At 39.8% G+C, this 23,880-nt stretch overlaps 1 protein-coding gene across 1 annotated transcript in view; it reads right to left on the bottom strand.

Moving 5' to 3' along the window:
• CCDC62 (coiled-coil domain containing 62) overlaps positions 1-23,880 on the bottom strand; it is a 35,767-nt gene that overhangs the window by 10,477 nt on the left and 1,410 nt on the right. Inside the window, exons 2-9 of the mRNA XM_063454291.1 lie at positions 22,029-22,105; positions 20,627-20,819; positions 19,195-19,352; positions 11,813-11,914; positions 6,998-7,169; positions 5,763-5,864; positions 4,993-5,081; positions 794-891 (exon numbers count right to left, since the gene is read on the bottom strand). Coding sequence (XP_063310361.1) covers positions 794-891; positions 4,993-5,081; positions 5,763-5,864; positions 6,998-7,169; positions 11,813-11,914; positions 19,195-19,352; positions 20,627-20,819; positions 22,029-22,064 — 950 coding nt within the window. The 5' untranslated portion in view covers positions 22,065-22,105. The remainder of the gene's footprint in view (positions 1-793; positions 892-4,992; positions 5,082-5,762; positions 5,865-6,997; positions 7,170-11,812; positions 11,915-19,194; positions 19,353-20,626; positions 20,820-22,028; positions 22,106-23,880) is intronic.

Raw genomic sequence — 23,880 nt, 5'->3', positions numbered from 1 at the left:
CTTCCGACCTCTTTGCTGGCTGCAGGATCCCTCTAGCCCTGGGATAAATCAAGAGACGCAGGTGCCTTTGTAAAGGCTATAGTTGAAATCACATTATAGGCAGTCCTCCGTATACCTGCCTGGAAGAAGAGCTGCAGCGGAATAGGCAGAGGGGGCGATACCTGCCTTGGAAAGAAAGACCTGCAGCCTAGACGGGTGAAAGAGCTCCTGAGAAACCCCAGTCAAGCTTCGGCGACTGGGGCAGAAACGTTCCAGGGTCCCTGCAAGCGGCTAGGAAGCGGACTGGGCAGTGGTACTCAGTCGGAGTATAGTAGCTCTGTCACAAAGACGTTCACTTAATCATTGGTCAGAAGGACTACATCTGATAACTACCCATGATGACTACAACTTATTGTAAGAAATTCAAATTGAATGAAAGAAGAGGACAATTGTTGCCAAAGATGACTTTTGAAAAAATGGTAAAAATATTTATCCTTTAAAAAAAATATTTCCAAGTTTCAGATCTGACCAGTCACTTGGCAGCACACAATGCAAGACTGTTAGACTGTCTAATTGTTGCCAACCAGAAACATTTATTAAAATAATAATAATAATAATAATAATAATAAAACCATCTGCAAACATATGAAAGATGTATGCTACAGATTTATTACGTACGTTTCACATTTGACTATGCTGTTACATCTTTAAATACCAGATATAAACACCATAAAATATATTATCTGTGAATGAAAGCTGAAAAGAATGAAATAGTGAATAACTGTATATTAAGAATTCTTCAGAAAGTGATTACCTTGTATCAGCTTTCTGTCCTAGATTCTGCATTAAATTCTGGGAGCTCTCCAAAGTCAGGTGGAGAAACTGTAGGTCATTGTGCTGTTTCATATAAACCTGAAGAACGAGCATAAGACACATTATGTCAGACAAAAATAGCAAACTATAAAGGTTACACTCAAATTAATTTGTAAGCTTATAAGAAGAGTTAATATGTTGGCAAAATAAAACGTTATTTAAAAGTGGTACCAACTACTAATATTATAATGTTTGCTTCTTTAACAGAAGGAAATAAGACTCAAAACAGGTAGTAACCACTATTTTTAATGTGTCATATAGCTAATGCATAAACGCAATGAAAAAAAGTATTAAAAAAAGTTGATTAACCCCTTAAGGACACATGACATGTCATGATTCCCTTTTATTCCAGAAGTTTGGTCCTTAAGGGGTTAAGCAGCTCTTTCACAGGCAAGCGGCAGAAGCAGACAGCAGACATCCCTTCCAGAATAGGAAGATCACTAACCACCTATTCTGGTCTATGGGGTCTGACCTTATATATTGCAAAATCCCTTTCCAGCAAATATCGGTAGTTATAAGTCACCGTGTGCAAGGACCTCATTGTATCATTACCTATACCATGAGGTAGGTTGCTATGGTGTTTAGAGTGTGAAAAGTTAAGCTGTTAGTTCTCTGCTAGTGACGTTTATTCTTTTCATTCCATTAATAAACTCTACTGAAGAAATTAGTGGAGTGGAGGTAAGTACATAATACACTACAGGCTTACCTCCACAACACTTCCATGTGCTGGTGCTGCCATCTTCCCAAGATCCCTATGCATCTTTTTCTAAAATGCTATACATGCATGCATGGGCAGTTGTTTCATGGTAACATATTTGTGCATTCACCCGTACAGGCCAGCAGACATGACATCATGGGGGTCGCAGTGATTTATATCATGTGCCAAGTTATGCCTGGAAAGCCACTCATATCATGTAGTTTAAGAAATCCCTGCCATTGTTCCTTCTTTCTTTCCTCCCTCTCCTTTCTTTTCTTCTCTTGTTCCTTCTCCGTCTTCTAACATGCCTCTTCTATTTTTGAGGTGTGGTTCTTATGTTCACACCTCCTGGACATGAATATCTGGGCTGAAATATGCTCTGTTTCAAATAGTTTCATGGCACGTAGGTAAATGTGACTAATTACTTATTTTTTTCTTGCTTAACATTGCTGTATTAAAAACTATTCAATAAATACTTTAATTACAAATAAACAAATAAATCATCGCACTGCAAGCATCATATATTCAAAGTGGTCCCTGTCAAGAAAGATTAGCTTTCATTCACAGATAATATATTTTCTGGTGTTAATATATTTATTGTACATTATTTAAAGGGACACTATAATCACCAAAACAACTTTAGCTTAATTAAGCACTTTCGGTGTATAGATCATACCCCTTCAGTCCCACTATTCAATTCTCTGCGATTTTGGAGTTAAAGCACTGTGTTTATGCAGCTTGCACACCTCCCTGCATGTGACGTACACTCCTTTCCTAAACACTTCATGTAAAGAAACATCTAATGTTTAAATTTCCTTTATTGCAAATTCTGGTTTCTTATTCTTAGGTCCTGCTATGTTAATAGCTTGCTAGACCCTGCAGGAACCTCCTGTATGTAATTAAAGTTCAATTTAAATAGCAGGAGATAAAAACTTTTGAAGTGAGTTACATCTGATTGAAAACCTATTTTGTTTTCATGCAGGCTGTGTCAGTTATGGCCAGGGGAGGTGCGGCTAAGGCTTCATAAACAGAAACAAAAGCGATTTAACTCCTAAAGAGAATTGAGCAGCGTAACTTCAGAGGCATGATCTATACACAAACATTGCTTCATTAAGCCAAAGTTGTTTTGGTGACTATAGTGTCCCTTTAAGAATCTCTGGTATACCCATGCTTTTACAAAAATTACTCCATGCTCCAAAGAACCTAAATACGACTATACAAATTAATGTTGTCTGATAAATCTGAACTAAAACCTGCTATAAAACCTCTAAACCAACTACCAACAAGGACTGGATGAAGCTTTTGGGGCAAATTCAATATTAGTCTGTGGATGCTTGAGCTTTTCAGTTTGGCTCATAATACTGGCCTAGATGTTTGAGGGCACGTGTCATGTTTTTGTTTTGTGGTTAATTTTGCAGCTATAATGATACACTTATAGACATGACATTTAGAAGCAATAAGTGGTAAACTCTGTTCTTTCTAGGGCAAATACATATTCCAGCATACTCTACATTGCCATGATATCTACATTAGTGATCAAAGTTACCTTTTTATGGCTACATGAGTAATCATGGTACTTTAGTGTAAGATCTCTAAATGGTCTCCCAGTAAACTTTCACATGGAATTCAAACAATATGACGTGCACAGACGTGGCCCAGTGGCATTGATGATGCTGTTAACTAAGGCCTGTTCTCAAACATGGTGTTTCTGAATGAATTGCACCTAAGCTGCATGCTACCAGAATGGTTTCAAACAGTAAAGTTCTCTTATTAACATACTTACAAATCATAGTGAATAAGGTAACAAGAAGGCCTCCCCTTGTGAACGAAAAATGTATTTGTGCAACATTAAGAAAACTGCTCGAGGGGTGCGGGGCCGGACCGCCGACGGGATCAGACACGCTCTGTCTGAGCTCCCGCTTAGGGGCCGGGAAAACGGCGCAAACTGGAGGCAGAATCCCCCCATCCACCCTCAACGGCACTCACAACGATCCCCAGATCCTGGGGTACGAGGGGATACCCGTCAAGATGCCAACAGTAACCCGATGAAGGCCGAGGCGTGAGGAGCTTGAGCCGGGACGAGACGGCCGCTCTCCCGGGTCTCCGGCCGGTGTCTGGCTCCCCCCCCCCCTTCTGGGGGGGTCATCCCGGTCTGCACACACGCAGCAACTCCTGTCATGGCATGACAAGCGGGGCCAGAAACTACCACCCTGCTCACTACCACTCCTCGGCGGTATTCCATAAAATGGCCGCCGCACGACAGCCACATGGGCGCCTACCGCAGGAGAAACCACGCGATACCACCGGATCAAAGCAGCAACCTGTGCACCTCAGGTACCAACATGCCCTTACTCCATCGGCTGATTTGCACCAACCCTGGCATAAACCGCTGATTACCCTTACAACCCTGCAAGTACCAAGTGACCATGGCACCCTGCCCAAGTTGAACCGCATTATTTTTAAAAAAAATTTAAGCATTATTCTCAAGGCTGGACTTGGACTATAACCCCCATAACTACCATCCGTGGACCAATACACATGGAACCTGTTTATTCTCCAGTTTCCCTCAGGGGCATCTCCTGCAGAAGTAATCCGTGATTATATATGTCATGTCACTATATATGTCTCTACATGTTCCTAGCCTAATAATTGCTGGCACTCTAACAGCCTCCCTTCCTAGCTGGTTTACCTAACACTAACTGACCCTGGGCCCTAGTGCAAATCTTGTGATGTCTCATGCATTGTTGTCATAGCTATACGTGTACCTCACAAGAGCTAAAAAGGAGAAAATACTTCAAAAGCGACATTAATGTATATATATGTATGTATTAACCAAGCTTAACAGAACCTGGAATGCTGGCAAGCAGCTAGATATAATGTGAATATTACCCAAGTCCTAGTGAATATATGTTCAACCAGTTTTCAGTTAACTTAGTTTAATTTTGTTACTAATAGTGCAACTCTTGATCACTTAACAAAATGTGTGCAATTATACTACTATGTCTAATGTGTAAACCTTCACTAGTCAGGCAATGTTTATTTGTCCCTAATCACCACTGAGCATGATGGAATCATAGTCAGATTATCGACCCACTCGTGCCCAACACAATAGACGTGCAAAGCAAGCATGTATTTACTAAGTTTAAAAGCTCAACACTGTTTCTAGCAAGTCTTATCTATCTACAAAAAATGTGCAGTTTCTCTTTGCCATGACCATGTATGCCGTTGAAATGCCTGTAACCGCTGTCGTGGCGCTACAGACTACTCTGTAATGTAATCTCATGAACAAGAAAAATAAAGAATTTAAAAAAACAAACAAAAAAAAAAAAAACTGCTCGAGCAAGATCATTGCTCACCATGATTAGTATATATTTGCACCAAAGTTATCTCTCACTGTATCCTGGGAACTTTAGGTGTTTTCACAGGTGTATAAACAATCCTACCTGTCGCAGGTTTTGAAGTTCAGCATCTGATCTATCTTGTTTTGATTTTGCCAACAGAATGAGTTGATCTTTCCGCTTCTCCCTCTCAGCTATAGCAAACACACAAGCAGAACATAAACTAAGATAGATATTAAAATAATATTCAAAGGTAACATATCTAATTCTCCATCACACGACGTGCTAATATGCAGATTACATATTGTAATGTCCTATGTACCAACCAAAGAGTTTTCAGTGCTAGAGTAACATAGGCAGTTCTATTCCAGAATTTTACCAAGATTATGTATTTACTAGTTAATCTTTGCTGGTGTTAATACAAACTTCTTCACAGACCAGTCTTTAGTTACTGTGAAATATATAATGTCTGGCTATGATCCCTGGAGTCAGGTTGCTATGCCAGCACAGAAATGGAACCTACCTCACAAAATGTGTCTCTCTACTAACGGTTTGGAAGATCTACCTGTATTGCTCTATGTGATCTGGTGCTAGACATCTTTTCCAAGTGCCTCTCACGCCCATGCTGCATCCTGAAACAGTGCTAAGAGGGAGTGATTTGATGAGGCATCTTCCAGTCTATTGCCTGAATACAGAACTCAGAGAGCAAGGGCTAAAGCTGTCTCTGCCACCACAGCACACAGAGGTGTCCTGCTCTCCCATTGGACACCAGATACAGTGCTCAATACCTCTCATTCTCTAAAATAAATCTCAATAGCAAAACTGAATCTGAAATAATGGATTTGGAAAAACTCTCATAGAATGACTTTACTCACCTGTAAAAGCCTGCTCGGCTTGCCAGTAGGTGATCTCCTGCTTAAGTCGAATGATTACCTCCCTCTGTTCATTATTTTCTACAGTCCTTTGGCTCAGAATATCTTAAACGACACAAATTATAGAAGGAAAACTATTAAATGTACAGTTTTAAAGCAACAATATAGTCTGCAGTGCTGTGAAAAGAAATAGTTGGTAGAATACATTTAGTGACACAGGAACGGCCTTTAAGAAGGATGGCACTCAATACATTTAAGAGACAATTAAAATTACTGGTATACTCCCATGTTCCAGCAACTGGGGCTAGATGTCTGTAGGCTTAACCCATGCTGTTTTTAAATAAATCTGAGCAAAAGAAAAAAGTTAGTTTATTATTGTATCAAACACTTTGTAATTGCAAACATTAACCAATTAAATACTGTATATTTCATAATATAATCTGTAAGTTTTCATGCTAATAATATAACTGAATAAAACATGCATGGTCATTTGGGAAAATAAGCAATTGTTAGTGTGCACCTAGAATGGAAGATGTTCATAACTGTCCAGTGCATGTAGTTGCATTATATATAGCAAAATGCAAAAATAGCTATGCAGAATTCCGTACTTTTATACTTTGCATGAAACATTGCAAACCTTTCCCATATTCATAATATTGAGGAGTTTAAACCTATTTTAATCAAGAGGATCAAATGGTAGTAGCATATTACCGGACCTTAAAGTGGCAGAGCTTTAAGCAATGCCTTGAGCAGGCGAAATATCAGCGTTAAGGAAACCAAGCCGAGGACAGGGATTCCAGAAAACACAGTATAGATAAGCCAAGCCAGGTCAAGAAGTACCAGAGATCAGAGTAGTCAGACAAGCCATGATAGATAACCAGGAAATCAGATACTCAGGAAAACTATTGAAATCATAAGAAAACCACAACAGGGCATTGAACAGATGAAAAGTATTTATAGGCATGAGGTCATGTCCTTAGAAAGCCACGCCCCCAAAAGGGGAGTGGTATTAGCAATGACATGATGATGACATGCAGTGGGTGTGGCTTCATGTCATAAAAGGGTGCTACAACATCTGGTGTCAGAAACACTGGTAAAGTTCTCTGAGGGTGAGTAGCTGCTTGGATGCTCACTTGGGCAGGCAGTGGCACCAGGTGAGTGGTGTAGTGCAAGGGTATGTATCTTTACAATGTCAAGAGCTCAAAAATGGTTTTACATTTTGGGGATGAAAGTCCTACCCTTCAATTTGTCAATTTCTCTCTTCAGTCCTTTCAACCTAGGCTTTAGCTCTTCCGCTTCCTTGATAGCAGATGCTTCCCCATTCCTGGTCTCTCGCAGTGATGCTTCCAAATCTTTAAACCGTGATGTAAACTCTTTAATGTGATTGGTAGCTTCAATAATGTCCTTATCCTAAAGGAAATATGATTTACTTAAAATGCATTAAACCCTGACAAAACTGAAATCCATTAAAGAATTGTACCCACCTATACCAATTTCAGTCTCTTCAGTGTCAGCCTCTTTGGTCAGTAAATTTAATATTTACTGAAATACCTTCATCACTGAACATACGTAACCAGATAACTTGCCACAAATCATTACCAGAGAAGCACAACTTGACAAAACACACACTATACAAATAATAATGTTAAATATTTACACATTACAACTTAGTAAAAGCAAATAACACTATTAATAACACGTAATCTAGTTGGATATGAAAGTATTAACATCATAGAACTAATGTCACCTTATGGATATTATTTTTCTAGATTAAAAATACATATTTTGTCCAATTTGTCCTCATAGCATATCATTTCTAATGCTTACAATGAACCTGTCATGGGTACAGTTAGTTGTGCTCTACTGAAAGAGCATAAAAACCTGCTTAAATGATGTTAACAAAAATGCTAGCAAATACATAGAGTTTGAGATATTTTTTTTTTTTTTTAATTCTTTATTTTATTGTGCATGAAGTGACAGTAGGCCTGCAGGGCCACAACAGCAACTGCAAGCTTTAATATAACAGTTTAGCATTTGAAAATGTGGCAGAATAAACAGCACTATATTTTTTTTTCCCAGAAAAGCATAGAAAAAAAAAACTGAATACGAACAGTGGTACATTAGTTTAAACAGGTTACGGCAATCTCAAAATTTGTTGGTCTCGTGTAAGAACAGTAAAAATGTGTTGTATCGATTCGCAGAACTATCTGTCGTTAAGACATTGCGCTATAAAGCCGAGGTTGGCAATACAAGAAGATAATATACAAGTAGGCATGTTAGGCACACTTCCAACTATAGGCTAACCTGTAGATTAACGCGGTGTTTGTGAGAGGCATAGCTTTGTCGATAGTGATGTAGGACAATTCATTTGCATAGTGTAGATTAGGTTTAAGTGTAGGGTTGTGCCATGCGCCCTTCTGTTTCTATGCACCGTGAGAGGCGTGTATCTTGCACCTATGAGGTGGGTGCGGGATTTCGCTTTGTGTGTATTTTGTCGCCTGAGTAGTGTATGGGAAGGCCTTGCGCCAATAGAAAGTGGGAGCATACTGACTCCGAGCTGTAATGCCCGCCAATAATGCCGCTGAAGCTCAAATTGAAGGAACAAGAGAGTATGGAAAATAAAAAATAAAGATAAAGGAAAATAACTGAAAAATAAAAGAAAAGAACATGCACATAAAACATTTTGAGTCATAGTACCCCTACAATAGTCTGTGTAATGTTGCGTTGTTGGGTACCTAGAGACGCTAGCCAGTTAGGTAGACAAGGGTAATGTCACTGCCACTGTTCTGGGCTGTGGGTTGCGTTCAATGGTGACAATGTCCCGGCTGGTGCACAATGCGTGGGCAGGAGCCCTGCGCTGTGTATTTGTCTCGTCGGCTCTAGCAGCTTCTGCCCATCAGGCGGGGAGGCCCAACCAGCGTAGGGGTAAGCTTTGTCGATGTGGTTAGAGAAAGTCCCGGTCTGGAACAGTGTGGGGGCGAAGTGGGCTTCGTGGGTGGGGGGCGGTGTGTCAATGGATGAGCTGGAAGAAGCAACTCAGGCGGCTCATTCAGGGGTCCCCTGTGCCTCCGGCTGTTCCAAGCAATCTTCTGGGGATAAATTCCGCTGCGCTGGCTGTGTCCCAGTTCGGTGGGTTGCCGGTAGCTTGTGATGTTCCTTGCTGTGTGAACGAGGTCGTGGGGAGACCTAGCTTTCCTAGTATCTCCGGTGCCTCTTGCATGTGTCGCGCTGTAATCGTGGTGTCGCCTTTAGTGATTAGCAAGGTATGAGCAGAGGCCCAGCGGTACTGGATGTGTTGAGCCCGCAGGAGGGATGTTAATGGGTGCAGGGAGCGTCTCCATGCTAGTGTCGCCCCAGAGAGGTCTGCATAGAATGAGATAGACATCTCCTCAAAGAGATAATTCTGGTGGTTTCTAGCCGCCGCTAGGACCGCTGATCTGTCCCTTAGGGTCTGGAATTGTATAATCACATCCCTTGTAGCTGCGATAGGGGCTTTGAGGGGCTTTGGTACCCGGAAAATGCTGTCTAGGGTCATGGCTTTGGCTGTCTTGGGAGTCAAGAGGGCCGTGAGGAGCCGCCTTGCGAGATGCGGTAGCTCAGTGTCAGGCAGATCGTCTTTAATGCCTCTTACCTTGAGGTGTGTGAGGCGGCGTTTGTCTTCAAAGTCAGCCATTTTTAGGTCGCTTTGAAGGAGTCGCTGTTTTACCTCTTGGATCTCAGTTTGCAGTCTTTGGATTTGGCTGGTATTTGTGTTGGAGGTTACTTCCACCACTCCCAGACGCCCTGTTAGGCCCTGCAGCGTGTCTTTAATTGAAGCCACCTCAGCCGAAATCTTATTGTGGTGTTCCGCCATGAGTTCTCTGATGGCCTCCATGCTCACCGGCGTGGGGGCTGCAGGCGGCGGTGGCTGTTGGGATTGTGCTGGCGGTGGATTATGTCTTGCCGGGTAAGGGCATTCCTCCTCTTCGTCCGACGTCTCGGCATAGAAGTCCGAGCACCCTCCGTGTAAAGACGCCATGTTGGTGCTCGAGGCTCCTCGGGCCTGCCACCACATTTCGTCGATGTTCATGCCCATCGAGGGCTTTTCGGGTCGGAGCTTTTTGCTTTTTCTCCCCATTGGGCTTACGGTACTGTGGTAGTCCCCCACGGGTGATGGTAACCCTGGAGAGGGGGTAATTAGCGGGTTTTCTCGATGTTTTGCTCGGAGCTCAGCCGGCATGCGACCGTTCTCCTCCGTAGCTAAGCGCCGCCCGAGTTTGAGATATTTCTATTTAAGAATATAGTTGCTCTTCTAGCTAATAATCATTTAAATTCTATGCTGAAGACTAAGTGATAAGGAAATCAGAAGAACTCTCTAAGAGGTTGTTCAGCTGCTTATTCTCAAAATATTTCCCCACCAGTAGTGAAAAACTCCAATAATGTCAGCTCTCAACCTAGAAAAATGTTTTGTGTATTCCTAGCCTCTATAGAACCTCCCTCACTCACGTCCCTCCCCACCTCCAGCGCCCCCGCATTTTGTCACCTACCTGAATCCACTTTTGCTCCCCCCCCCCCAATGTCGGAGCCTAATGCACAGGTGCAATGAGCCCCGCGATCGCATTAGGACAACCCCCTGGAACGCCCTGAATCAATGCTTTCCTATTGGGTTTTAGTGGATGCTGCATGTCCTCATGCATAGCGTGAGGACGTCCAGAATCAATTAGGCAACTGAAAGTCGCCTAATGACCGGGAAGAGCCTCTAGTGGCTGTCTGGTGCGGCATGATAAAATTCATTACAAATCATTTCTGAGAAGTCAAATATATGACCCCGCCCCCGAGACGATTTTAGCCAATCCAATGCTTTTACCCATTTTGATGATGTCGGACCCGCGCGGCGCTGGAAATAAGGTACGTTTTAAATAGGAGGGGGGGAGGGAAGACACCTATATGGTGGGATTAGCAACATAGGGTCAGAAATAAATTTTTGTGTTCCTGACCCTTTATTGATCCTTTAATTAAGAAGAACAAAAAAAACTAAACAAAAAAAAAACAGTTTGTGGGTACCTAACTAGATATAAAAATAAACATTTTATTAGTATCAAAAGCGGAGTCTAGATAAAGATATAGTAAGTATAATATAAAAACAAGAAGCATACTAAATAATTGCCCTTGTGATAATAAATGGCAACGTAAAGTAGAAACAATGTATCGAGCTCACAACTATTAGTGTGACAAAATAAAAATTATGTATTTAAAGCTGTTAAAGGGGCACTGTAGGCACCTGACCACTTCAGCCCATTGAAGTGATCTGGGTGCCAACTCCCATCACCCTTAACCCTGCAAGTGTAATTATTGCAGTTTTTATAAAGTGCAATAATTACTTTACAGGGTTAAGTCCTACTCTAGTGGCTGTCTACCAGACAGCCACTAGAGGGACTTCTGGCTTCTTAGATGACTATGCATGAGCACCTCCAGCGTCGCCGGAATCCCCATAGGAAAGCATTTAATAATGATTTCCAATTAGGAGGGACATCGGCACTGGATTCAGGTAAGTGTCTGAAGGGGTTTTAACCCCTTCAGCGACGTGGGATGGGGGCACTCCAAGATCCAGGAAAATGGGTTTGTTTTCCTGGCACTTGTGAATCCCTTTACGGTAGGCAACTGGTGTGTAGAAATTGGTGGTAAAGGGGGAGATTTCCTATGATTTCTCCTTTGATAAGGTAGATAAAGGGAGAACAGTAGAACAGTACTAAACCTAATGTGCCTTCGAGGGCACCTCTTAAAAAGGCTAAATCTAAACCCCCCAATATATACACACAGCATATCAGTCAAACGGTAACAATGAAGAATAAAGGAGCTCTAGTAAGCATTAAGATGAAGAGAGAGGGGAATAGGTAAATTGCACTGCCCATGTCAAAGTAGGCCAGCCAACCGATCAATAGGATGACTTTAAGTATAATCTATCCACGGGTTACAAATGTTGCAAAAGTTTTCAAAAACATCTAGATTTTACATTTTAGATGAAGAAAGAAAGGATATTAGTTTTTTGTTTGTTCTCACACAATACACATTACCTTGAGTTTTAGAAGAGTAGTTAGCTCCTCTTCTCTGGCCTGTAATCGTCCAATGCGAGATGAAAGTTCCACAACAGAATCATTCAGACACTGATTTTTTTCCTACGAGAAACATAGAAAGGATTATTAACAGGATTATTTTAAGATCCAAATAGCGAAACTGATATACTTTCTGTTTGGCTATTCTAGAGTTAAATTTGAAATTCACTTTGAATACTCCCTTTAGTAAATAACCCTGTTAGTGAATAAAATCATTAGTATGCGAATCAATCAACAGATCAATCAAAAAGATCACGTAAGCGATATTAAAGGACCACTATAGTGCCAGGAAAACATTTTTCCTGTCATCGGCTGAATGCCAAGAGCCGCGCGCGCATTCAGCCAGTCTCATAGGAAAGCATTCTCAATGCTTTCGTATGGACGCTGGCATCTTCTCACTGTGAAAATCACAGTGAGAAGTGTGGAAGCGCCTCTAGCGGCTGTCAATAAGACAGCCACTAGAGGCTGGATTAACCCATTTGTAAACATAGAATTTTCTCTGAAACTGCTATGTTTACAGCAGAAAGGGTTAATCCTAGATGGTCCTGGCACCCAGACCACTTTGTTCAGCTGAAGTGGTCTGGGTGCCTATAGTGGTCCTTTCATGTTTCACCGCATACAGCAGTGACACTTCTTGCAAGTCCCACTTCTACATAACAAATCACTTATCTTACATTTTGATTTGGTTGCTGTGTCAGCAAAATAAAGAACTTCAGAAATGATGCTGCTCTTTACCATAAAACATCTAAAAAACTTGCCTCACTACAGGAGATGTACTACACCAGATTGAAGAAGCCATTCCAGCTAACCGTGTCTCTGAGACTATTTATATTACTATTTGATATTTTAATTGTAAGTTCTAATGAAGTATATACTTTTTAAAGTTTATACTTTTATTTATTTTATATTTTTTTAACCATTAATGTTCCTGCATTCTACAACTAAGGGTGGTATGGTCCCTAACCATACTCTGCTGTTCAACTGAGCCAATTACTAGGCTCCAGGCTTGTGAATATTTTACCTATTTATATGAAAATATTTGTTACAAACGGTATCACACTCTATATACATCTCTTTCCTTGAGATACTGCATACTACTGCTGAATACACAAGAAAACTCCTAAACTACTCTCCATAAAGAAAAAGGGGCAGGTCGCCTAAACTGAACTATAGGCAAATAACTCCCAGAGCTAGGTCATAGCTCTGGATTATGTGAGTGTTTCAATTTATGTGTATATCATAGTTGTGCAAATAAGGGATTTGTTTTATGGCCAATAGTGCAAGGAGGCTTAAATACAATGCCCACATTTAAAACTACAAAAGAAAATGGCAGCAGAATGATGACGTGATCTGAGGAAGCCGTCCTAGGCGAAACGCGTCATCACGTCCGACGTCATCACACTACACATGTGACGGAATGTAGCCCCGCCTCCCGGAAGTACTCTCTGCACTACCGATCCTGGTGGAAGACCGTCTGTGCTAGCCAGCGGTCTGTGAAGTTGTATGCAGTAAGAAGGGTATCATTTTCTGTAGACTCAAGGGGACGTTGTTTATATGGTTTTGAATCTTTTAATTATGTTGGAATAAAGGCGTTTTTCATCATTCAAGCTGCCATCCTCCGATCTTTATCCACATTGAGTCCCAGTGGTGGACACAAGCCAGATAAGTGAGAGCAGACTTTATACTGCTCTCCTCTTGTGAGTCTGTTTCCTATTATTTTCTTCTGGTCATTTTTATATTTTGTATTATACAGTATTATGCTATGTTTATTTTTCTGTTTTTGCATGTCCTCATATACCTGTGGAAGAAATAGTGTGAGATTCCTATTTCTTTAGTAAGTGTTTGTAATATATTTTTATTTAAAACACTATTGCAATTTTTGCACACTATAATATTATATTGGTAATTTTTGGTTGCACAGTGCACTGTCACTTTCACTTGTAGCACTTATAATTATTAAAGTAATAGCGCACCTTTTATTTTTTTTATTTTTATTGGGTGTTTTTTTGAGCTGTTGCACTGAAAAAGTTGCTGCTTTATTGTTGTACATATATATTTTTAGTCACCATATTATAAGCGCCTGGTTTGCTTGATCCTCTTTTTTTATATATATATTATGTGTATATCACACTTGTGTACATAAGGGTACTGCACTATTTCTGTTTTTTTTTTTTTTTTCTATGAGTCTATGGGAGGGTAATAGAAGGAAGGTATCTAGGACCCAGAATCCTCCATAGTCTATACTCATTCACCTGCCCAATTAGCAACTGCTGAGGCTTTAATTAGCAGGTCTCAGAGCAGAAAGGAGTCAGATACAATCTGACCTGCAGAGAGAGCAGGTCTGGGCAGAACAGCATCAAACAAAGTGCTAAAGGTTGGTGAAACCAATGTTTATTTTTGATTTGTGTAGTTTATTACCCTGGTTAGTAAGGGACATTTCTTTATGTTTAGTTAGTGCTCAAATTTGAGCTAGGATTTTTTTGTAGATTTTCCTTTCTGTTGTGCTGCAGTTTTTGAACAAACTGATTCTCAGATGGCTACTAGAGGTGCTTCCTGGGCCAGTGCTGCACAGTGTGCTTGTGGAGACTGAACTTACCTCACAGAGATGCATTTATTGAATGCATCTCTAGGAGATGCATTCAATAAATGACTTGTGCTGGCTGTGCCCTTTATCTGCCTCCTTGACAGTCTCAGACAATCCTATGGTAAAGCATTGTGACTGGCTCAGAGAATCACTTCTGATGATGTCAGCCAAGGAGGTGGATTAGGGGCAGTGCTAGCAGCTGCAGACTTGAATACAAGTAAGATTTTACTAAATTTAAGGAGGCAAGGGAAGGGGGCTAGATGATGGTTTTAACACTATTGGTTCAGGAATACATGTTTAGGTTTCTGACCCTATAGTGTTCCTTTAACTTTTTACAAACTTTTTACAAACAATCTGCTACTATAGTGGCACAAAAATGTAAAAAGGGGGCATTCTTACAACTGTTTTTTGTTTTTTTTTATTATAAATCGGGAGCAACATATTTGCAAACTGAAAATGAAAAAAGAAACAAAATAGATAAGAAAATTAAGGTCACTAGCAGAAGAAAATTACTAAGTCACACCTGATGTCCACTCCTTGTCTTATGGTTTTTAAACTTAATTTCTGACTTATGATCATTAGGCTCATACAAAATAATGTCAATAAAATTCACAGAGAAAGGGTAAAAAAAAAAAAAAAAACTTATAGAGGTTTATTCACCAAACTGTAGTTTTTTGAAAACCAAATAGCAAAATTTAGGATAAAGTTCTTCTGTAGCTTAGTTAGATATTTTTTTCCAAATCAACCATTTTTGCCTAATTTCTGCAATTCGGTTTTCAATCCAATGGAACTAAAAAAAAGTAAATAGTCGGGTTACAAAATTAGAAAGAGGAAAGGAGATTTCACCCATGGCAAAGAAAAGTCAACAGAATAAAGATGTAGAATACCCTGTCTAAAGAGGTTGCTTCTGTACATATTTTTAACAGTCTAGATTTTCTTTTGCAAAAACAGATTTTTAGGGACATAATAGTTAAAGGGAAACTCCAATTTTCAATGCTTTCCTATGGGTAGCTCTAATGTGCATGCGCGGCAATGCCGCGCATGCGCATTAGGTCTCCCCGACCGGTGGGCGGGATCAGTCTCGCCTACCGGCCGATGTAATGCAGAGGAGGAGCGGCGGCGGTGGGAGTCCCACGTCGCTGCTACTCCCTCCGCCGCCGCTCCTCCTCCTCTGCATTACGTCGGCCGGTGGCCGAGAATGATCCCGCCCACCGGCCAGGTAGACCTAATGCACATGCGCGGCATTGCCACGCATGCACATTAGAGCTCCCCATAGGAAAGCATTGAAAATGCTCTTCAATGCTTTCTAGTAGACAGCCACTAGATGTGGAGTTAACCCTGCAAGGTAATTATTGCAGTTAATAAAAAAACTGCAATAATTACACTTGCAGGGTTAAGAGTAGCGGGAGTTGGCACCCAGACCACTCCAATGGGCAGAAGTGGTCTGGGTGCCTGGAGTTTCCCTTTAATATATGGGGTGATCTTTTATGGATCCAGGGAGAAATGTGACTGCCTTTTTAAGTCAAGAAGGCTTCCTCCTCCCCCCCCCCCCCCCCAATATGTGGTAAATTAGTTTTTCTTCCCTTCTTTTGGATCAACAGCAGCAAAACATGTGTGTGGGTGTGCGTATGTCTGAACATGTTGGAGTTCAGTACTAATTAATGAGTGTGAATTAAATTTGGAAGAATATATAATTTTTGTGATATCTGAGAACAATTAAGGGAAAGCTGGCATTTAATTAGTGCTATAATGTAAAGGCTTAATATTAATGTAAATATAATGTTTCCAATTATTTACAGTGAGGGAAAAAAGTATTTGATCCCCTGCTGATTTTGAATGTGTGCCCACTGCCAAAGAAATGATCAGTCTATAATTTTAATGGTAGGTGTATTTTAACAGTGAGAGACAGAATAACCCCACAAAAATCCAGAAAAATGGATGTCAAAAAGTTATAAATTGATTTGCATGTCAATGAGTGAAATAAGTATTTGATCCCCTATCAATCAGCAAGATTTCTGTCTCCTAGGTGTCTTTTATACGGGGAGTGTTCCAAATCTCTGCTCGTTACCTGTATAAAAGTTACCTGTCCACAGAAGCAATCAATCAGATTCCAAAATCTCCACCAGGGCCAAGACCAAAGAGCTGTCTAAGGATGTCAGGGACAAGATTGTAGACCTACACAAGGCTGGAATGGGGTACAAAACCATCACCAAGCAGCTTGGTGAGAAGGTGACAACAGTTGGTGCGATTATTTGCAAATGGAAGAAACACAAAATAACTGGCAGTCTCTCTCAGTCTGGTGCTTCATGCAAGATCTCACCTCGTGGAGTTTCATTGATCATGAGAATGGTGATGAATCAGCCCAGAACTACACAGGAGGATCTTGTTAATGATCTCAAGGCAGCTGGGACCATAGTCACCAAGAAAACAATTGTAACACAGTACGCCGTGAAGGACTGAAATCCTGCAGCGCCTGCAAGGTCCCCCTGCTCAAGAAAGCACATGTACAGGCCTGTCTGAGGAATGCCAATGCACATCTGAATGATTCAGAGGAGAACTGGGTAAAGGAGTTGTGGTCAGATGAGAGTCAGGCTCTTTGGCATCAACTCAACTCGCCATGTTTGGAAGAGGAGGAATGCTGCCTATGACCACAAGAACACCATCCTCATTGTCAAACATGGAGGTGGAAACATTATGCTTTGGGGGTGTTTCTCTTCTAAGGGGACAGGAGAACTGCACCGCATCAAAGGGATGATGGACGAGGCCATGTAACGTCAAACCTTAGGTGAGAACCTCCTTCCCTCAGCCAGGGAATTGAAAATGGGTTGTGGATGGGTATTCCAGCATGACAATGACCCAAAACACATAGCCAAGGCAACAAAGGAGTGTCTCAAGAAGAAGCACATTAAGGTCCTGGAGTGGCCTAGCCAGTCTCCAGACCTAAATTCCATAGAAAATTTGTCAAGGGAACTGAAGGTTTGAGTTGTCAAACACCAGCCTTGAAACCTTAATGACTTGGAGAGGATCTGCAAAGAGGAGTGGGACAAAATCCCTCCTGAGATGTGTGCAAACATCTGACCTCTATGATTGCCATCAAGGGTTTTGCCACCAAGTTGATGGGGTAAAATATTTTTTTTACTCATTGACATGCAAATCAATTTATAACTCACTATACTCTATACACTATATTAATTGTATTTATTTCCTTTTTTCCCCCCAATGAGTTGTGTTGGTAAAGTTAATTTAAGGTAAGCTTGTTTAAATATATCTCATCCCTCTGTTGGGTGTGTATTTAAATGAAAGAAACACTCGAACGTTCAAAATATATATAATAAATATACTTAATTTTTGTCAGTCCGTTTTTATTGAGGCATTGCTACATCGCCGGTCAAACGTGTGAAAGAATCATTGTGTGAGAAAAATATGGAGGCAGAATGTTATCTCATGGTCAAGTGCAAATAAAATGAAAGATACATGCTAATGCAAAACACCAAAACATAAATGTGATCTAAAAGAGAACTGCCTGGTGGCCATATTCTATTTCCATATTTCGATTTACATTTTAGAAAAGATACTTAATAATTCAGCTGACGATGGCCACAAAATCATTAATATCAAGACACTAGCTACAGCAAGGGGTCCCCATATGGACCCAGGTCTTAAACCAGCCTAATTATCAATATATTATGGAAAGGGGCATTTCATTTTCGTATGGAAATAATGTTCTTTACGAAAACATATGGATGCCTTGGAAAGGATCACTATTATGGTATGATCATAATTTAATTTAATGTTTCTCTCTATGCGATTACACTATAGTCAAGTTGATTACACTCTTTGGCACATCTTAATAATGAATCTCCAGTTGGCCTCTCGCAGCAACCCCCCATCATTGTTGTTGTTTTTGTAATGTCTAATGCTTTGTCCTTTTCTTTCTTTCATTTTGCCTTTCTACTATTTTCTCCCCCCCCCCTTCTTTCTTGTTAATTAGACAATATATTATGTTCTCAAGAAAAATCAAAGACTATTCTTTGTGATATGTATGTTTTTATTATATTAAAATTTATGTTAAATAAAAAATAAAAAAAAACTACAAAAAAACATGGATGCAGACTGGTATTTCATGCTCAGTCACACATGGAGCAATTAACCTCATTTTAAAAGTACAGTAAAGAAGTCAAGAATGCACTCGCATAACAAGTATAAGACATCAATTTGCAATCTAGTATAGTAGGAGCTAAATTAGAGTGACATATACTCTTTGTTTGAGGGAAAAACCAGGTAAGGTAAAAGGCCTAAGTTGGGTAACAAGGAGGTCCTAGATAAGACATTAAATATACTTATATTTAATGCTTAAGTGTTTCTTTAATTTTTATAGTACTGCTTCTTTCACCTTTTTTAAAATATGCAAAACGCATGTAAAATTCATCCTAACGGGTTATCTTGGACCCATCCAATACTTTTCCTTGATAAGCGTAGGAGCCATACTGCAGCACTGAATCCAATTCTCTATGAGAAGCACACAAACCATTCTTTATAAGGAAGAAACCTCTAGTGGCTGCTATTACTTACAAACGGAAACAGTGTTCTAACTCGCAAGCGGCAATGTTAATATTGGCAGCACTGCAGGGATAGGGGCCTCACACCATAACCACTACATTAAGATGTAGTGATTTTGCTGTGTAGAGTGCGCTCGAAGAAGCTTATTCTAAACCTCTCAGGTTTATTGGGTGGTTTGTACCATCCTGGGCACCTTTACCTCTAAATCCTGGCACTCACTGGCAGCTTTGAAAGACAGTTCCTGGAGTTGCTGTTGAGTACTCTCCAGATTCGTCCTCCGGTCCTGCTGTTGATTTTCCATCAGCTTTATCCGTTTGGTGAGGGATCTGATAATTTCATTCCTTTTCTGAAGCTCATCTAATGAAAATATATCAGTCAACGTTAAGACCTGACACTTTCAGATTCTCTTATCTATTTTGTTACAATTGATTTATTAAATTTATTTAATTTATTTAAATTTTCAGAACATGAGAATATTTTTTATAGTTCATACAACAATACACAAAGTGAAGAACATGTAAATTAGCATAAAGCACACATAAAAAATAAACTATAACTAAACAAAGTAACTAAAATTGATTGAACAGTCACAGATGAGAGAGACTGGGAAATGTGCCTATAGCAGCTCTGTTACCCAACCCCAACTTAGTATAAATAAATAAATAAAACACATTTCCTAGAGAGAAAATATTTAGGAGTTTTGGCTAAAATGTGGTTATTGGGCCTAAACTTTCAAATTCTCAATTTTCCACAATTCCTGGTTTAATGAGTAACCCTCTTAGAAATTTAATTATTTAAAGAATTTAAAGAATTATTTAAAGAATTTAAAGTTACATTCCAACCACCATAACCACTACCCTCTACAGCCTGTTTTTTGGCTATGGTGCCAAGAGTGCCTTGGTGCCATCCCAGAGTTAGTCATTAAATTGTTTTTGAGAATGGTTTCACAACTTACCTAGGGTAAGCTGGGTACCCACCACCTTCTCTGGTGATCAAAGTCCTTTGCACTGAGCTCCTTACAAGCGCTTCTGGGCGCCAAATGAGGAAGCAAACAGTGCCCAGTGGACCCCGGGTAAGTTGTCAAACTAGCTTAATACACTTGGGTGGCACCAGGGCATTCCTAGCACCACAAGCACTACAGCTTTCTTTAGTGATTATGGTGTGTTTCTTTAATAATTATTGTAACATATATTGGCAGAAAAGCATGGTAAATAAATTGGTGGAGAGAAATGAAAAACATTGAATGAGAGAGAAAAATTGGATGGACTGAGAAAAAAAAAAAGAAAAAATAATGACTGGGGATGAAAAATAAGCTGAATGGGCTTTGTATAGAAAGAGAAAAATGAAAAGCAGGGCACAAACATGACATGAGGAATGAAGGAATGAAAATGTTTGGTGGAAAATAAATATTGTCCCCACAGCTAGAATACAGAAAACTTTAGGAAAAGATACAATCGTTCACTGACTCTCCTGATGGCCATGTGACACTATTTTTGCATACAAATAATTTTCAAGTTTACTTGCCATCCACAGAGTTCCCAAAAGTCTAAGAAACGTGGAAGAATTGTGGTCCAAGTTTGTCATTTTCTCTGTACATACAGTGTGACATTTGCACTTTGTAGTAACCTTACTTTCAAGCCTGCTACATTTTTGTTCCAATTTGAGAATGTTCTGACGGTCATTTTCCCAAGCAAGTAGCTGACTCCGATGCACTGATACCATATCATTGAGCTCTTTGTCTCTGTCCTTCAGCTCTGCAATTAATAACTGCAATTCGTTCCTTTGCTTCTGAATTGTGGCGTTTTCCAGGTCTGTGCAGAGAAGCTGTAACAATCCATCATAAGTGAATGATGACTTTACTTGAAGAGGCTGTGCCATGTTTTTGTGCTTAGTGAAATTCATTATTCAACTATGTCTATATTTTTGTTTCTTCTGCTAAATGCGTGTAAACAATTTGAAAGCACAAAATAAAAATATAATTTGCATAATTACCATACAGGACTTTGTATTGCTTCTCAACACAGTCAAAGTTATTCACTAAACTAGGACTATGTGGGGAATAGCAACAAAATCATAATTTTATGCCAAATATATGAATTAGACACATTATCCAACTCTACAATTCTCCAATTTGCAAATTTCTACAATTGCACAGTTTATTTAACAGAATGAGTAGGTAATTTCATTATGGAATATGCCACTTAAAGAACAGATTTTTGTGATGGCATTGATTATCACTTCTTACTGCTTGTAATGCATGATTCGCACATGCCTCATATGAAAAATGATTAACCAAAAAAACAAAACAATATCTGATCTAAGTATAAATGAATATAGATCGAGACCTTTTGACTCATAATTTTGTCAAAATCTGGCATAAGGCATTAAAGAGTATTTTTATTAAAGGAGTTCTTCAAGCACCATAAACACTACAACATGTTGTGGAGGTTATGGCACCAGGAGTGCCCTTGCGCCCTCTCAGGGTATGCAGACAAATTGTTTGCAAACAGTTTGACACGTTACCTGGGATTTACTGGGTACCGGTCCATAGCCTACAGGAGAGTTGGAAGCCCCTGTACAGAGCTTCCATTAGCTCATCTGAGCTAAATCTTGCAAAAAAGAGGGGTTTCCTGGAGCTGGTAAACAGCACCAAGGGATGGGAGTGGGAATGACTACTTACTCTGCAAGGTCACCAGGGCACATCTAGCACCATAACCATTGCAGCCTGCACCAGTGCCCATTGGAAGCTAAGTAAGTTGTCAAATCATCCTATGGTGAGACAACACCAGGGCACTCCTGGCACCATAACCACTACAGTGGGTAATGGTTATATTGTTTGGACTGTTCCTTTAAGAGCAGACAGCCCTACATATGTAACACAATCCATACTGCAATGAGGGTTTTGGTTATCAACCTGTGATGTTTGCCCAAAAAAGAAAATGCCTTTGGTTATTAAGTTAAGTTTGGATAAAACTAATAATACATTGGAATGAAAACAGATGCACAAAATTTACATTAAATATATTTTCGTACCTTTGGCGAAGATCTTAGAGGTGATGATGAATTCATTGGTAATCTAGAATTTAGCTCTGTCAGCAGATAATTGGAACCTGTGGACAGAACATGTATTTTCTATATTAGTGCTGTATAAAGTAGATGTCTAAAATGAGACTATACAAGTAAATGTTACAACCCAAATGTAACCTGGTAAAAGGATATAAACAACATGCATCTTTGAAAACACTCTATAAACAGCCTGCCACCTCAATGCTGATCGGGATGAAGACACAAGCCACAACCTATCAGCAATTGCAGTCAGCATGATGGCTGTCTTGCTACTCAAATGACAGTAGTTTGGTTTTGGCAAAATCTGTATACTGGATAGTGTTAGGTTCTATTTCAAATATTTCATATAAAAACAGATCGCTGGCAACTAAAGTAGCATGCATAATACATACAAAAAGTTAACTGGCTCGGCTCGGCGCTATAAAGGTGAAGGAGACTTCATTAAATTCCACTTGCTCCTATTATATTATAAGCACACCAACCTTCTAGACTGGAAGCTCCTATAAAAGAAAGGACTCCGCATTCTATTTTCTTTTTGTGTACATAGATGAGCTATAACAAGCATATATTCACAGCTAGGTGGCAGCACTACTGCACAGACTACATTAAAATTACATTTGAGATGGAACATTGAAGCTATATCAGATAACATAAATTGTTACTAAAGCAAATATCAGATAATATAAATTTTATTAAAGAGTAGCAACCGTCAGGGGTCTTTCAGGGCATATTTTGCACAGACCACCGAAACTGACATATCCAAAGTGGGTCCGGTGGCTGCAGAGTTCCCAGAAGCTGAGTTTTACTTAACTCAAGTTGCCCCTTGCGGTTGCCACCATCTTCTTTCTGCCTACTATGGAGGATCCCACGAGATCCTCCATAGATAGAGCCTGAATCCCACAGTTGTCATTTGTGACGGCTGCCAGGACTGATTAAAAGTTGAAGGCGGACCTCTGTCTTTTGCCAACCTTGGGTTTTACCATAAGACATAGTTGTAGGAGAGTAGGGGATGCTTTCCAGCACTTGTGTTGAGTGGAGAAGGCTGCTCAAACAACCCAAACCAAAGTCTGACTTTTCCAGTCAAAAATGGGAGGAGGGAGTAATGCATCAGGTGTAGGTAAATGTGCAATGTGACAAGTAGACAATAAAACCGGTATATATAGTGTAGTATCCTAAGTGTTGGCTGAAGATAAAAAATAAAAAAAAAAATTAAAAAAAAATGAAATATACTTTCAGTGGTCCGGGAATATTGGAAAATTCACTAATTGTATTCGAAATCACTTACACATTAAAAAAAACATAAAAACAGATTAAACGGAGTAAATATAACACTAAGGCAGGGCTTGACAAATTTGCTTTGAATCTAGGAGGCAGCTAAAAAAGTTAAAAGCCAGGATTTTTTATAATCTTACAAAGCTTTATTTTTAACGACAAAATACAATTCTAAAAGGGACACTATAGTCCAGGATTCCAACAGATTAATGTAGTAGTTCTGGTGTCTATAGCCTGCAGCGCATGCTTAATAGCTTCCCAATACTTTGTTTATGGGAATGCATTGGATTGGCTGAGATAAGCAAGCACAGCGTGGATAGAAAAGTGTTACAGGTTCCTGGACACAAACCGTTTAAATTAGTGAATTTTCCAAGATACCAAGACCATCCTGATATTTCCTGAAGTTTAGACACCATTTTCCTTGGTGGGGGAAATGTACTACCTGTGTCCTGATTGAGCAAACCTATTATTTTGCTCTACACTAGATAGAATTGTAAGAACTTCTACAATGAACATATCTAAGAGTGTGGATTATATCACTTCACTC

Source organism: Pelobates fuscus, chromosome 5 (genome assembly GCF_036172605.1).
Source record: "Pelobates fuscus isolate aPelFus1 chromosome 5, aPelFus1.pri, whole genome shotgun sequence".
Taxonomy (NCBI): domain Eukaryota; kingdom Metazoa; phylum Chordata; class Amphibia; order Anura; family Pelobatidae; genus Pelobates; species Pelobates fuscus.
This window is presented reverse-complemented; position numbering and strand designations above follow the sequence as displayed.